At 61.6% G+C, this 15710-nt stretch overlaps 2 protein-coding genes across 3 annotated transcripts in view; one reads left to right on the forward strand and one right to left on the reverse strand.

Moving 5' to 3' along the window:
• Positions 1–3896: 3896 nt before the first annotated feature.
• CKB (creatine kinase B) lies at positions 3897–6962 on the reverse strand. Its single transcript, XM_024758993.1, has 7 exons — positions 6738–6962; positions 6376–6530; positions 6170–6302; positions 5654–5825; positions 4790–4913; positions 4370–4559; positions 3897–4293 (listed from the first exon to the last, which is right to left on the reverse strand). The coding sequence occupies exons 1-7, from the start codon at positions 6928–6930 to the stop codon at positions 4115–4117; spliced, it is 1146 nt and encodes a 381-aa protein (XP_024614761.1). The 5' UTR covers positions 6931–6962; the 3' UTR covers positions 3897–4114.
• Positions 6963–11728: 4766 nt separating this feature from the next.
• The window catches only part of TRMT61A (tRNA methyltransferase 61A), a 7119-nt gene continuing 3137 nt past the window's right edge, over positions 11729–15710 (forward strand). The window contains exons 1-3 of one of the 2 annotated variants that reach the window (XM_024760122.1): positions 11729–11804; positions 12582–12941; positions 15423–15689. In XM_024760122.1, coding sequence (XP_024615890.1) covers positions 12611–12941; positions 15423–15689 — 598 coding nt within the window. In that variant the 5' untranslated portion in view covers positions 11729–11804; positions 12582–12610. Of the gene's footprint in view, positions 11805–12527; positions 12942–15422; positions 15690–15710 lie in introns of both variants that reach the window. The other variant, XM_024760113.1, reaches the window with a different exon arrangement.

Here is a 15710-nt window from a genome sequence, read left to right on the forward strand (position 1 = left end):
CATGCAAGGCTCAAAGCCAGGGTTTTGCTGCGAAGGCAGAAGGGGAGCGTGCACAGAGATTTATTGGCAACAGGAGGGGCTGGAAGGAGTACTCTTAACTTTTCTGGGTGTTAAGCTTAATTATTTAGGTTGAGCCTTAGATTTTGACAAGACCCCAACTCTGGGAAAGGTGTGAAAGTTAGAACTTCTGAAACCAAACAGAACATCTTCACAGATTTGGGGAGAAAGGGAGAGAGAGTCCAGATGCTGGGAATGGATCCCTGCAGAAAGCCTCTAGCCAGACTTGGGAACTGGGATTTTTGTCATCCAGTTCACATGTGAAAAGCCTCAACCCTCAGCAGGGTCAAAAAGCCTTGCTTCTCCAAGCTGAAATTCTGTCCCCTGTTCATTGGAAACCTCACAGGCAGCAAGATGACTTCTTGCCAATGAAAAGATCGTTTTCTTTGTTACCTGTGAAGTGAGTACCTGTGTGCCCCCAAGGGTACTTTATGGGGCTTTGGTGTAGGCACCACGCAGCTCCAAGTAGAAATGCGGGATGAAGGACCTTCCAGGCAACTGCCACCAGTTCAGCTACCGATAAGAGCAGCAGCTCCTGCACACTGGAGGTCTAAGATGTTCTGAAAAGTCAGAGCAGTGAAAAGAGCCCAGGACGTGGAACTGGGTGGGCTCACTGGTGCTGACGCCTGAGCCAGTTCACCGTTTCCACCCCAGGGGTGGGGAGAGGCTCACCCAGAGCAGATGGGGGTGGTGGCGGTGAAGCCCTGCAGCTCAGTGGTCTCCCACCAACTGGGACGCATTAGAGTGGTTTTTTTTAAACCACTCAAAAAAAGAATTTGTTTCAGCTATTTATATAAGTAATATGTGTTCACTGTAGGAAATTTGGAAAATAAAGTATAAAGAAGGAAATCACCTGTTACCCCACCACCCACAGCTGACTACTGTTGTTCAGGATTTTTCCATACGTGTTCTGTGTGGGATCCCAAGAGTACAAGCTGTTTTATAACCTGCTTTTACACTTCTGCTTTTTTTAATCATGTCACCGTCTCACTGAGCTCTCCACGTTGCTGTCGAGGCCCGCATGGCGCCACATCGAGGGAGGGAGGTGGCCTGGTTTTTTAACAACCCTTTATTGTTGGAGGCCTGACCAGCTGTTCCCTGTCCTAAGTGACTGCATCTCTTCGTTATCTCTGTAGGGCAATGGTTCTCGAAGCAGCTGAGGGCCAATTTGCCCCCCCCCCACCCCGGGGACATTTGGCAATGCCTAGAGACATTTTCTTTCCATTGTGGCAATCGGGGTGGGTGATACTGCTGGCATCTAGAGGTTGGAGGCTGGTGATAGTGCTGAGCGCCCGGCAGTACCCGGGGACCGCCCCCCATCCTCCCGCCAGCCGGCTGTCGGTGGAGAAGTTTCTTGGCTGGGCCCTGGCTGTGACACAGGTGTGATGCTCTCACTGGTGCTGATCGGAGCAAATCCAGTGTGTGTCATCACGTGGTGGGGCATTTCTTAGACCTTCCATGTTTGACTGGTTTCAGGAAAATTAAAACCACCCTGTTCAGAGGTCTCTTGAATCCAGAGGAAAGGGGGAGAGGTTGTAGGGATCGTGGCTGAAGGGTCTATGGACTGCTGAACAGAGGTGCCCTTGCTGAGTGTACAGTCAGCTCTGTCTTGTCCTAAAAGAGAATTAATGCAGCTTACAGCTTACAAGCGTGCATTCAGTACAGCCAGGTAAAATAAACGAGAAAGTGAGAAGTAAAAGTGAGGCAAAGGGAAAACGGTGGAGAGGAAAAGGAGCGGCCTAGGGAAGCAGCAGTGGGTTTGAGATGGCATAGCTCTGAGCCTGTGGAAGACGCTTCCCCCCAGGGTCCCAGGGAGCTGTGCCCGCCCTGCTCGCTCGACCAGGTTTCCGAGAGCCCAGGTGCTGTGTGTGCCCCACCCCAGCTGCAGGCGAGGGCAAGAGGGCGAGGCTTAGGCCACTCAGAGGGAGTTGGCTTCCCCTGCGCCAAGCCCTGACACGCCTGCCTGACCAGGGACCTCAGGTGCCCATGCACACGGGAGGGTGGCTTCGGGACAGTCATTCCTGAGCCTGCGCCCCCGGGCTCAGTCCAGGCGGCGGTGAGGGGGCCTGAGCAAGCAGGAGGTCCTTCAGCTGGAGGGAGCACAGGCAAGGGCCCCGGGGTGGGCGCAGGCAGACAGGCCAGGAACCCTGCTGACCCCTCGGATGGTAGCGACACAGCCGGACTGGGCAGCTCCTGGACCAGCTGGGGGAGGCCTCCCACTGTTCCCGCTCTCTCCTGAGCTGCCCTCAGCCTCCCCTCTCTGCAGGGCGACGCCTTCACAGAGGAGGGGCACACCTCCTGTGCCCGTCACAGCCCTTTTTACCCTGAGTCTCCAGACTCTACTAAGCACTGTATGGCCTGGCCCAGCCCACACTGGCGGGAGGGGGACAGTGGCTGGAGGAGGAAGCTGAGAAAAGGGGCCCTCTGCCTGATGTGCGCCCCTGACCTGGAACTTCATGGCAACAGGGCCAGCCCAGAACTGGCCTCTGGCCCCCAGGCCAGTCAGGGACCCCAAGAGTAGGTGCAGAGACCCCTTCCCTGCCAGTCTTCTGCACCTCTTATGCCCAGCCTATCCAGGTGTTCACTCACCCAGCCTCTGGGCCCATGCCCCCTTCCCTGGCAAAGGCTCATGAGAGCCCTCCCCAGCCTGGACACTGCCTGGATGGGCCCCTCAGACCAAGCCTGGCCACCGAGGCAGATGCCAGGGCGCACCTCCTCCTCCACTGCCGCCCCACCAACCTGCTTGTCCTGGGCCTCGGGGTCCGGGTTGACAAGCTGCCCCTGGGACGTGAGAGCCCCCAATCCTCAGTGGGCAAGACTGCCCAGTCCAGGGCGTGGAGGCCATGCCTGGCTTCTCCCAGGTGCAGGATAACCTCAGGAGGACGGTGTGGCTGATGCATGGGGAGCTGGGCATCGCAGACCCCGATGGGGTTGAGGAACGGAAGGACAGAGGCGGCCCTGGCCAGCAGGGGGCAGCACAGACCGTCCGCAGAGCTGAGGAGCTGGCGAAGGAAGCCGGGCCCAGGACCCCGGCTGGCTCACCCGTCCCACCTAGGGTGCCCACCCATGGTGGGGACCCCCGAGTGAGACCAGATGGGGACAGCAGCAGCCAGGAGGTGGCCGGAAAACAGACCAGAAAGCCATGTCCCGAACAGCCCCAACCTCCCTCCTGCTTGGGGACCCTCTGGTGGGGGCCTGCCATGGGGGGCCCAGGGACTGGGGCACCTGAGGGTTCTGGAGAGGAGGCTGCAGGGAGGAGGGGGACTGACAGGGCCCTGGGGCTTCCTGGAAGGGGCTGGAGGGCTAGGCTAGGGGCGGGCGAGGGGACAGTTCAGCCTAATGGGAGGCTGGGAGGGAAGGAAAGGGAGGAGAGACATTATTTAGGAGATGGAGTAGGTGTTGAGGTGGGAGAGGGAGCAGCTGCCTGCAAGAAGAAGAGGAAGAGGGTTTGGGGGGAAAAGGTATCAAGTTTCTGGGCTCCTGCCCTCCCCCCAGCGTCCACAGCTCCCCCAGGCTACAGGATGGGGCTAAGCAAAGTGCCAGGCTCCACGCCCCAGGCCCCCAAATCCTTTCGATGCTCAGGCTGGGGCTCTGCCACCCTGGAGCTCCTCCCCCTTCTTGTCCCTCCCCCACCAGCCCACCCCAGGCCTGCAGGGAAGCCAAGTAGACGGGATGGCGGAGAGGCTCATGGAACAGGACTAGGTGGGTACAGCAGGGTGCCTGCCTCCTGATTACTTACTGTCCCAGCTTACATTGAAGCACAAAGGGCAGACCCAAGACTCAGGCCTCAGAGCCGGGCTGCTGAGCCCTGGGCTGCCCCTGGAAAGGGGAGGCACCACTCAGACTTGGGGCAGGCCAAAACCCTAGTTTATTTCAGCATCAGCAACATCTCAGCCATCACAAAAATAAACTCTACCAAGGGCGACAGAAGTCTCTACAGCAAGGCTAAGGGCTCAGCCGCCAAACGGCGAGCCTCAGGGGTGCATGGTGGGCACTGCCCGGACAATAAGTTAGGAAGCAGCAGGGCTGGAGGTGGCGGCAGATGCAGGCCAGGGCTTCACTTCTGGGCAGGCACGAGGTCATCGATGGCCTGGCCCTGCTCCAGCCGCTGCTCCATCTCGATGAGCAGCTTCACGCCGTCCACCACCATCTGCACCAGCTCCACCTCCGAGAAGCCCAAGCGGTCTGCGTTGGAGACGTCAAAGATCCCGCCCACGGCAGCCGTGTCCACACCGCCTGGAGAGACAGCCAGGTCAGCAGGCCTGGGTGGGGGGGGGGGGGGGGGCCGCCCAAGGCACTCCACCCCACTCACCTGTGCCTCGCTTCTGAAGCCGCAGCCGCTTGAGCACCTCCGGGAACTTCTCGTGCTTGCCCAGGTGGGGCAACTTGATGTGCACCCCTGCCCGCAGCCCTGTGCCCAGGTTAGACGGGCAGGTGAGGATGTAGCCCAGGTGAGGGTTCCACATGAATTCGTAGTTCTTAGACTTGAAGAGCGTTTCAATCTGGAGGTGGAGGTGTGAGAGGGGAGGCCTGGCTGAGACATGCCCCAGGGGACCGGCTGAGACCAGGGAGCTCCCCGGCAGGACCCTGAGGCAACTGAGACCTGGACTCCCCAGGAGGTTAATGGGGCACCTACATCTCTGCCTGAACCGGGGGGGGGGGCCTGGCCCTGCCCCCTCCCTGGCACCCAGCCCCCACTGTGCCAGCCCCGGTGGCGGGGGCCAGGCCTGACCTGGGTGAGGCCATTGCAGAAGCGGGTGAACACCTCCTTCATGTTGCCTCCCTTCTGCATGGAGATGACCCGCAGGTGGTCCTCCTCGTTGATCCACACCAGGAAGGTCTTATTGTCATTGTGCCTGGGGGAGGGGCACAGTCAAGCCTCCTCCCTGGACTGTGGTCTCAGGGCACATCCAGAAAACAAACTCTAGGGGGTCCCCAGGCCGGAGGCACTTCCCAGGTCCCTGGTGTGCTCATCCCAGCTGTACCCAGGAGCGGGGGCCGCTGCCCGGACTCCAGCCCCGTCAACAGCCTGGGGGCACGGAGGGAGGCCAGGACAGCTCAGAGAAGGGACAGAAAGAGAGGCCTGAGCTGCTTCCCCAGCTTGCCCATCAGGTACTGTGTGGTGCCCACCAAGGGGATAAGGGGCAGAGGCAGCCAGCACAGCCCCCTACAGGGGGATGCGCTGTAGCTGGGCGCGGAAGCCCCACGATACACGCACAGTGTGAACAGGAGCTTGTAAGCCCTCCTCCCCCACCGCCCACTCCAGGAAGCGTCTGCGTCACCCAGCACCTGACTGACTCCCCGCGGGGAAGCGGGTGGGAAAGGAGAGAAAACAAGCAGCTCCAGCTCCCCAGAGGGGGGTGGAGGAGGAAAGCCAACACGACTGCTCCCCCCACCTCTAAGATCCTGAGAGGCTGAGGCCTCTACTAGCCGGGGTCCTTCACTTACCTGCGAGGTGAGGTCACCTGCAAGGAGGCCTGGGTGGCACCAAACCCATCCCAGGAGCGCGGCCCCTCCCTCTTCCTTCTCGGCCTCGCCAGGGAGAGGACGAAGTGGGGGAGTGGGGACCCGCGGGAGGGGGTTGGGGAGTACGCACCAGATGCCGCGGGCATCCGGCCAGTCGCGGGCCATGCCTGAGGCCAGCAGCAGGGGCGACACGGGCTTATCGAAAAGGAAGTGGTCGTCGATGAGCTGCTGCTGTTCCGCCTCGGTCATGCTTTTGAGCGCATAGTACCTCCCCGCCAGGTCACCGTCCAGGCTCGACAGGGCTGCGGAGGGGCGCGCTCAGGAGGACAAGCGGGTGGGCTCCTGTCCCACACCGCCACCACCCCTAGCGACACGGATCCGCCCCACCTCCCCGTGCCCGCTCGGCTTGGCTGGAGTCCAGTCCTCTCGGTCTGGGCGGCGGGCCGAGCCGGTGACCCGGCCCAAGCCGACCCTCGCCGGGCCCCAGGACGCTGTAGGCGCGGGGCTGGGCCTCGGTCCCTCCGGGAAACCGGAGCCAGAGCGCAGATAAGAGCGCGGCGTCGGCGGCGGCTCGGGTGACTAGTAAACAAGCCGGCAGGGGCCGGGACCGGGACCGGGACCGTGGCCCGGCCGGCCCGACCCTTACCTTCGATGGCAAGCTTCTCGATGGCGCGGCGTTCCCCGCGGCTGCAGTGCGGGGGGAGGCAGAAGCCGCGGATGCTGCGGCCCGTGCGCACCCGCGAGCTCAGCACGTAGTTGGGGTCCAGGTCGTCGCCGCCCTGGGGGCCAAGCAGAGGTGAGCTCCGGGAGACCCCTCCCCAGGCCGACCCGCCGCCCCGGGCCGCCCGGCACCTGCAGGTTGTCGGGGTTGAGGTCGGTCTTGTGCTCGTCTGTGGGCTTATAGCCGCCATGCCGATCCTCAATGATGGGGTCAAAGAGCTCCTTGAACACGTCGTACGACTCCTCGTCGCCAGCCACGCAGCCCACGGTCATGATATAGGGGTGGCCTGTGGGGGGGCCGCGGAGTGGGGACAGTGACGTCACTGCCAGGCCTCAGCGAGCCGCCGAGGACCCCGCGGCTGTGCGCGGGAAGAGGGCGCCCGGACTTGGGCCCGAGGGGGACTGGCATGGGGGGGCGGGCTCCGGGCCCTAGCCGCGGGTTGTCCCGCGGATACGGCGCTGGCACCCTGACCCCGGGACTGGTGTGCGCGTACCTGGGTTGTCCACGCCAGTCTGGATGACGTCGTCCAGCGTGAAGCCGCTCGGCGTGCTCTTAGCGCGCAGCTCGGCGTACAGCTCGGGGGTCAGTACCTTGGCCATGTGATTGTTGTGGCCACTGAGGTCGGGGTACTCGTCCTCGGCCGGGAAGCGCAGCTTCAGCGTGTTGTGGCTGTTGGAGAAGGGCATGGCGGCGGCGGGCTGCGGGGAGACGCGGGGGTCAGCGGGCACCCGAGGCTCCGGACCAGGCACTTGAGGACGCTTGGGCTTGTCTGCACCATGGCTCCTGTCCTCCCTCGTCTTGCCAGTCCCCGCGGTGGTCGCGGCGAGGGGCCAGGCGAGGGCGTCCAGGGCTTCCACAGCAGGTACTGCCAAACCCGCGCCGCCCCTCCTTCTCCTGCCCCGTCCGAGCTGGCCCCGAGCCGCCGACCTTCTCCAAGGTGCCCGCAGGCATCTCCCGGGCGGTCTTGGTGCAGAGCGAAGGCGCTCCGGAGGCGCAGCCTGGCTGCGGCCCAGCCCGGCGGCACCCTTGGTGCCTTGACCTTGGGCAAGTCCCCGGGCTTTGGGGCGTCTGAGCCAGAGACCCCCGAGCCCAGCCCCTCCTGGTTGATGCGGAAATACTCTGGCTCTGCTGGGGAGTGCACAGTCTCAGAGTCCCCAGACCCCAGGCCTGTGCCCTCTCTGCAGGGGACAGGTTCACCTCCCCACCCCACCCCCAAAGGCAGTCCTCAGAGACTTTTGGCAAAGACTGGAGGAAATGCTAACAAACAATAAGCACATGTGAGATTTAAAAAAAAAAGAAAAGAAAAGACACTAAAAATCAGAATCACGCAAGTTAAAATAATGACTATGCCTTCCACTAGCCCCAGCACACCCAGACTAGCAAAAAAAGAAGATTGATACCAGCCAGTGTTGGCTGTGGGTTGGAATGTGGGGAGGCAGGCATGCACACGCTGCCTGCAACTGTGAATTGCTACATCTTTTTAGGAAAGTAATTTGGCAGTATCTATTAAAATTTAAAATGTTCATACTCCATGACCCAGCAATCACACTTCTAGGAGTCCAGCCTATAGACAGTCTCATTTCTCTTTGCAGATAGGCCAAGAGATGTGTAGTAGGAGAAACAAACACAAACAAACCCGGATGTAACTCGATGCCCATCACTTGGGGACTGGCCGAGGGTAGGGAAGGAATCTCCCCAGTGTGGAATATTATACAGCTATTAAAAAGCGTGGATTGGAGCTTGTGTGGTTGATGTCCATCATACGTTGCTTTGTGAATGAAGCAAGGAAGGGGGAAGAGCCTTATCTATGTGTATATTTAACAAAATCCCTCCAGGACTCCACAGTGTGCTCTGTGGGCAGCAAGGCGAACACTGCTGCTGCTGCTGCAGGAAGTGAACAAAATATCATCCAGAGATGGGAGGAGATGGGTTCTGCCGAGGCTGGGGCAGAGCGGGCATTCCAGCGTGTCTGGTGCCTCTGAGGAATGGGCACTGGAGCAAAGGGCGAGCAGGTCCCTTTGCTTCTGCCTCTGTGTTCTGTCCCCCGATGTTACTGCAGAGAGACTCCTGCCTCTTCTCTTGCTCACCTTGGCGCGTTTTGACCTGCTCGCAGTCAGCATTTTTTAGACCCATGAAACAAGCCAAGGCAAAAAGGCAAATGGGTCTGGACTGGCCAGACAGCAGGTGTCCCTTAAGCCTGAAATTCCTGCATTCTGTGCCCCCTGCAGCCCCTTCCCCTAATTTTAGAAATATCTGCAGCTGCCTTTCCCAAGTCTCCACCGCAAAGGCCTGATGGGCTCACGTTTCTGTTTCTAGAAACAGAGCTGCTGCTCCTGGAGGCCTATTTGGCTTTCAGATCCCAGCGGGTGGAGGGGTGGTACTCAGGGCTTCCTCTTTGTCTGTAGCCTCTGCAGCTTCCCAGAAGGCCCCCCTACCCTACCCTCAGGCCACCAAGGGCCTGACCAACTTGGGAGAATGGGGGCAGGAAAGGACCCCTGCTCCCCTTTCTCTCCACAAGCAAGGTCCACACTGGAGAGGTGAAGTCCAGAGGCTTGGGGTCTTGTGCAGGGTCAGGCCCTAGGGATGCTCCTGCCTGGGGCTCCAGCAATCCTCGGCCTTTGGAGATGAGCAAAGGGAAGATCAGAAGGTGCGTGATGGGGGACCGGGTTGGAGGTCTGGCAGTCCCTCAGCGGTCCTGGAGTGACTGGCCCTGTGCTAACCTGAACTGGGGCCCACCCTGAGGACCCCCGGCTGGCCAAGCCTGGGCTGGACTCAGTCTGATAGTACACATGGTCAGCAGCTGTGATGGGGGAAGTGGGGAGAGGGCCTTTGAGGCCTTTGGACCCAAAAGTCAGGGCGAGGCCCCCCACCAGGCAGGGGCTGCTTGGGAGCCTGGGTGGTCCCAAGCAGGGGAGCAGGAAGGGGGCCAGGAGGGTACCGGCCTCCACCTCAGCAGGAAGAACACTGCGCCCAGCTACACTTGCCCTCGTCTGTGGACCCTCCACTCTCCTTAGGGCCCACAGGAGCCGGTTTGGCCGCGTCTGGGCAAGAAGCTGGGTGACATCACCAGGCCCATTTATGGTCCAGGTTTCTTGGAAATCACACCTGGTTATACATTAACCACCTGGCCCTGGAGGGGGTGGGGAGCCTCAAAGGAGTCCCTGGCCTTTCATCCACAGAACATGACCCTGCTCAGCAGGGCAGGCACAGAGCTGGGCAGGTGGAGGTGAGCCAGGTAGGAGGGCAGGGCCGGGATCCAAGCAGGGGACGCGAGGCCATCCTCAGAGTCTGTGCTCAGACTGCGGCCAGGGTGGGCATTGCTTCCTCCTGGTGCCCTGTCCCTGAGCTCCGCCAAACCCAAAGGGGAAGTTAGTTAGGATCAGAAAAGGAGCGGGGGCTGCCTTGTGGTCACAGAGCATGCTGGTGCAGGAGACTGAGCTGCTCAGGGAAGAGGAGACCTTGGGTCACCTGATCCCTGCCTGAGACGAGAGCAGAGCAGCCTCCCCCTGTGGGCATCCTCAGGGTCTCCCTTTCCTCCAGGGCCTACTTCCTGCCAGTTTCCAGCTTTCTTCAAATCTTCCACTAGTTCTCTGAAGCCAAGTTTACTGGCTTTAAATCCCAATCCCACTTTGGCCACGTTGGCTGTGTGATCTTACACAAGTTACTTGACCTCCCTGAGGCTCAGTTTCCCCATCTGTAAAGTGGTGGTCCCTCTCTCACAGGATTGTGGGGAAGACGCAATGTGATGGCACTTAGCTGGGCTCATACAGTATCAGTTCTTTTTAGGGGGAGCCCCAATATATAATATATAAACTCTGCCCTGGGCAAAGTACCCACCTGACCTGGCTAATCAGTTGGTGCTTGAGGACTTAGGCTGGTGGGGCAGGCTCAGATGGACAGCCCTGGGAAGGCTGCTTGGAGGAGGGGGCAATGGAGGAGCTGGCCAGCCAGTCACAGAGAGGCGAGTGGGAAGTCAGGAGTCCTAATTTAGGCTCTTAGTAGGCACCCAGCCGCTGAGCAGCTGCAAGCCTGGGGAAAAGGAACCCCCATGAGAAGTGGAAAGTTGAGATCTACCAGGAGAGCAATTAGGGGGTGATTCAGGCTGGTGCAAAGTCACCTGGAACAAAGGTTGGTGAGCCGTGGATGGAGCTGGGTTGTCTCAGTGTCGAGAGCAAGAGGCAAGGGGACAGTGATACAGCCACACAGGCAGCTGGTGGCCAGAGCACTGGCCCCACAGGGACAAGAACCCACAGAGAATGGGAGGCCACCAAAGGCCCCTCACCTTCTTCCTCTGGGGTGCCAAGACCCAGGCCCAGTCAGGGCAGGGGCATGGAGGGGCTGAAGCTAGGCACCTGGGTCTCCATCATGGGCACTGTGGTCCACAGACACCCTCGCCAGTCCTGGCCCCAGAGGAGGGAGAGTTCAGAGTGCCTCACAGGTTGGCAGGGCTCTGGGAAGGGACTGGCTCTGAAGGGCCTGGCTACTCCCATTTGCCCAGGATGGAGCAGCCTGGGCCTGGTAAGCGTGGCCTAGAGTCATTGCTAGCTGGCCCTGGGTTAGGGCTCAGGCCTCAGGGTGGCTGGGTGGGCTGGGGTCTCTATCCCTCTCCAGTCCCCCAGGCTAACAGGATAAGCCCTGGCCCACAGGGACCTGTGTGCTGGAGGAAAATAGTCCATGTCCCCTGTCCCCCTCCCCCACACACACTCTCCAGAGGAACCGGTTCTGAATCAGCTCTGCTGAGACAGAGCAGAGCTGCTGCTTCCCTTTTCTGGCCCCGTCCTCCAGCTGCCCCTCTCCCTGTCCCGTGCTCAGGCCACTGGCCCTGTCCTCACTGACCGACCCCAAAGGGAGCACAGTTCACCCAATGCTCATTGCACCTTGGGTTCCAGGAGGGGACACAGGACCCCCTCCCTCCTTGAAGCAGCTCCTGCACTCCGGAGACTGTGCCCCTGAAGAGGAGGCAGGCCAAGAAGAGGCAAGGCCTGGGCTAAGGCCACTTCTGCAGACCCTTCCAGGCCACCACCTCCTGCTCCTCTGGTTGACCCTAGCCAAAGCCTTCTGGGTCGACCCTCTCATCGGCGATTCCATTTTCTGGAATTTATCCTGGGGCCCGTCAGAGGTGTTCCCAGAGCGGTTCGCAATGACAAAATGTCCATGGCAAAGTGTCCTCGTAGGGGACTGCGCAGCTCGCCTGGGCGGCCCTTCCGGGGACTCCGGGGCTGTCAAAAGCCTGCGGAACGGGGCCCTGCCCTGTTCCCAGCCTTTATCAACAGCGCCCATAGGAAGAGTCTGGAAGGACTGCAGCAGCTCGGCGGCGGGACAGTGGGACTTTCAGTTTGTTTTTTGCACAAGTAGATATAAAGCAGAGAGTCCGAGCACGAGGCGCGCTCCGGTGGCCGAGATGGACGGCCCGTGGTTCCCGGGAGCCCGCGCGCGAGGGGCGGTACGCCATGACGTCATCGGCGGGCGCCGCGCCCCAGGCCGGAGCCGGAAGTGCTGTGGCAGTGGCGCGGGGCCACGTGCAGACCCTCCGGGAGTCGGAGCCCGACGAGCGTCGCCGGTGAGACTCCGCAGGGCCTGGTTACCCTCGCCCTCGCCCTCGCCCTCGCCCTCGCCCTCGCCCTCGCCCTCGCCCTCGCCCTCGCCCTCGCCCTCGCCCTCGCCCTCGCCCTCGCCCTCGCCCTCGCCCTCGCCCTCGCCCTCGCCCTCGCCCTGCACTTCCCTGCAGCCTCTCATGGCCGCCCCCAGCCCTGTGCCAGCCTGGCCTGAGCCGCCCCCTGCCTCTACACAGGCCAGGCCAGTGTTTCTGTTTATTGCCCCCTGCACGTCCCCAACCTCTGCTTGCGAGCCCTTACATCTGTATCCCCCTGCCACTTGTCTGCCCAGGAGCCCGCCATAGGGGAAACTGGGGAGGGGGGGTTTCTGCCTGGCCTGGAGGTGACCTCACGGGCCATTTGCAGCTCTCCCCTAGGTAGTCGCTCTCTCATCCTATAGCTGGAGAATGGGAACCAAGCTCCTGGAGAAGGGTGATAAGAGAGAGGGTCGGACCCTTACTTTGTGGGAATCCTTGGGCCCCTCCTCTGCCAGTGTAGGGCCTCAGTTTCTCCATCTGTGATTTGGGCTGATGGCTTTTTTCTTAAGACCACACCAAGAAGGGCTTCAAATGTCAGGCCAGGGTGCAGCCCTATTGGGCTGTCCTAATGGACAGTGCCAGGGACTGAGCCAGCTACTCCACCCCCATTGCTCAGGATCTGGGCCTCACAGCCTTCTCTCTTGGCCCCAGGTGCATATCCTGCCTCCTGGCCCCCTTACATGTTCATGCTGACACACCTCCCAGGTCCCTGGCACCTGCCAGACAGCAACACCATGAGCTTCGTGGCGTATGAGGAGCTGATCAAAGAGGGTGACACAGCCATCCTGTCACTGGGCCATGGTGCGATGGTGGCAGTGCGTGTGCAGCGTGGGGCCCAGACCCAGACCCGGCACGGGGTCCTTCGGCATTCAGTAGACCTCATTGGCCGCCCCTTCGGCTCCAAGGTGACCTGCGGCCGAGGTGGCTGGGTGTATGTGCTGCACCCCACACCTGAGCTCTGGACGCTGAACCTGCCACACCGCACCCAGATCCTCTACTCCACCGACATCGCCCTGCTTACCATGATGCTGGAGCTTCGGCCGGGCTCTGTGGTCTGTGAATCGGGTGAGTTCTTCAGGTTGCCTCAGTTCATGAAGTTGGAGGTCAGACCCACTGTCCAGCCAGCCTCCAGCCTGCCCTTCCTGAACACAGGCATTATTACTCAACTTCTGTTTTAACGGTCTTTCTGGGGGTGCTGACCGCAGGAAGTGAGGGCAGAAGCAAGAAGCCGGTTAGGAGACTGGTGCTGTACTCTGTGTGAGAGTTGATGGGACTGGACCAAGGCTAGCCCGCTGGAGGAGCTGGCGCCCAGGGGGGATCCCACTTGTCTAGGTGGGGTGGGGGGTGTGAGCTCTGCTCGGCGCTGACCGAGGGCAGAGGGTGCCTGCTGCGAATGGGAGCCCCAAGCCCAGGGCTGAGAGCGCCCCTTCCTGGAGGGAAGCCAGGGCTGCTTCAGGGTGCACACTGTGGGTGAGGAGCCGGCCCCGTGCTCATCCCAGGCCAGCACTATCGGCACTGAGCCCAGAGCCTGGAGTGCAGGTGGAAGTGCCTGAAGGCAGCTGTTCCCAGCCTCTGCACATGTGTGCGCCCGCGTACACACACACACACATACACACACACACACACACACACACACACACACACACACACGCAGGTGCTGGGGATTGAAGCATGCAACCTAGCCAAGAGCAGCCCAGGCCCAGGTGTGCCTAGATTTCCAGCATGTTTTTCATGGGCCGGGCATCTGGGTTCCAAAGTCACGAAGAGTTCCCAGTAGCGCTGCTGCCAACATTTGGAGGCTTCAAGCCACCTGCATCCCTCTCTTTGTCCACATGGAGGGCCTCAGTTTCTCCATGTGGACAATTGGAGGGTTCTTTTTGCCCAGCCAAGCACTTTGAAATGGGGAGAGTCAGATGCAGAGCCCGGGCAGTGAGTGGGCCAGAGGGTGGGTGGGGCCTGGGCAGAGGCTCACTGCTGAGCACCAGGGCAGCGGGGGGCGGACAGGATTCAGGGCCAGCTCATCCCCTGCTTCCCCCCGTGCGTCCGCAGCCAGGGCCTCGCTCCACTCGGCTGAAAGGCGCTGTCGGTGAGCATGCTTCTGGGCTTCTCTGATGTGCCAGCTTCCCTTCTGGAACCGTGGCTACAGCCGTGACCAGACAGACCAAGTTTCTGCTTCTCAAAGGGGACAGACGGGAAGCCCACTGTGACCGTTACGGTGTTGTTGCTTGCTGGGGGGCTTGGGAAACAGGGCTGCGTGTTTGAGGGTGACTCAGAGAGGGGTCCCTCCAGCTAGGGGTGTCAGGGAAGACCTCTCTGAGGAGGGAGCAGTGAGTTGAATGTGGTTATGAGGGGAAGGCGGTACCGAGAGCCAAAGGGGAGGGTCACCGCGGGGAGAGCCTTGCAGAGACCCTGCGCGAGGGGCCGTCAGGGAGACAGCGTGGCAGGGGCAGGGGTGAGGTCAGGGAGGAGGTGGGTGCTGCTCGGGAGCCACGGGCAGTCTGACTCCGCCGTGCGTGGCAAGGGCAGAGGCCTGGTCTGACCGCGGGGAGAGCGAATCCGCGGCTGTGTTGAGGTGGACTGAAGGCGGGGGTCAGGGGCTGTTACGGGGAGCCGGGAGGGGGGCCCGGGCGGGCACGGCAGGCAGGTGGGGAAAAGGGCTCCCAGAGAGATGTGGGAAGAGGTGCAGGAGTTACCTGTGGGGAAGGGGGGGGCTCCTCCGAGGCATCTGGCTGGGCAGTCATGTCACCAGCTGGTTCGGGAGGCTTGGCAGGGAGTGGATTTGGGCTGGATCGGCTCCAGCTCTGCACCTGTAAATGCTGGGCGCTGTTTGCGGTCACGGGGGAGGTGATCGGTGTGCAGTGGGCGCCCGGGCGTCTTCGTGAGGCCTGGCGCCTCGAGCAGCGAGGCGGGGGAAGGTCACGGGGGGGGGGACCGGAGGACGCAGGCCCGGCCGGACACTGCAGGACAGGAAGGCTGGCAGAGGGGCAGCCGTGAAGGAAGCTGAGAAGTGGCCCGTGAGGCTGGGGGGAGACTGAGAGACGATGACATGGGGGGCACATTGGTCACCGTGTCTCTGGTCGTGCAAGGTGAGGGCAGAGCTGCACCCCGTGTGGTGGGAGCGGATCGGGGGGGAGCAGGAAGATGGACTGACCTGAGTCCCTCGGGGAGCTTGGGCCCAGCCACCACGTGGGACGATTCCAGTCCCCTTGATCTGCTCCGCACAGAGCCTGCAGGGCCACGGGCCAGTCCCAGCCCCTCTCGGGACCCGTCTTCGGGGCTCCAGGTCTGTGCAGCAGAGTCTCTCCAGAGCTGGGGGTGGTCAGGGCTGCCACCCTCCCCGCTGGACCCACGGCGGACATCAGGGATCAGTCAGCTCCCTCCTCTCCCCCCACCACACATGCAGGCTCCCTGTCCCAGGACCCCTCAGGGAGCTCCAGACTGGTGCCTGCTGGTAACCCGGGGTCGGCTGACCTCGTGGGCCCTTGATGGGTCCCTCATAGTGAGGGTGGGCTCGTTTCCCGTCTGACACCCGTCCCGTCCCGCTAGGCACCGGCAGTGGCTCCGTGTCGCACGCCATCATCCGCACCATCGCACCCACGGGCCACCTGCACACGGTGGAGTTCCACCAGCAGCGGGCGGAGAAGGCTCAGGAGGAGTTCCAGGAGCACGGCGTGGGCCGATGGGTGACCGTGCGCACCCAGGACGTGTGCCGCAGCGGCTTCGGCGTGAGCCGCGAGGCGGACGCTGTCTTCCTGGACATCCCCTCGCCTTGGGAGGCCGTGGGCCATGCCTGGGACGCCCTGAAGGTTGAAGGTGAGTGGGGGTGGGGGTGGG

This window comes from Neophocaena asiaeorientalis, unplaced genomic scaffold (assembly GCF_003031525.2).
Source record: "Neophocaena asiaeorientalis asiaeorientalis breed wild unplaced genomic scaffold, Neophocaena_asiaeorientalis_V1.1 scaffold476, whole genome shotgun sequence".
Lineage (NCBI taxonomy): Eukaryota > Metazoa > Chordata > Mammalia > Artiodactyla > Phocoenidae > Neophocaena > Neophocaena asiaeorientalis.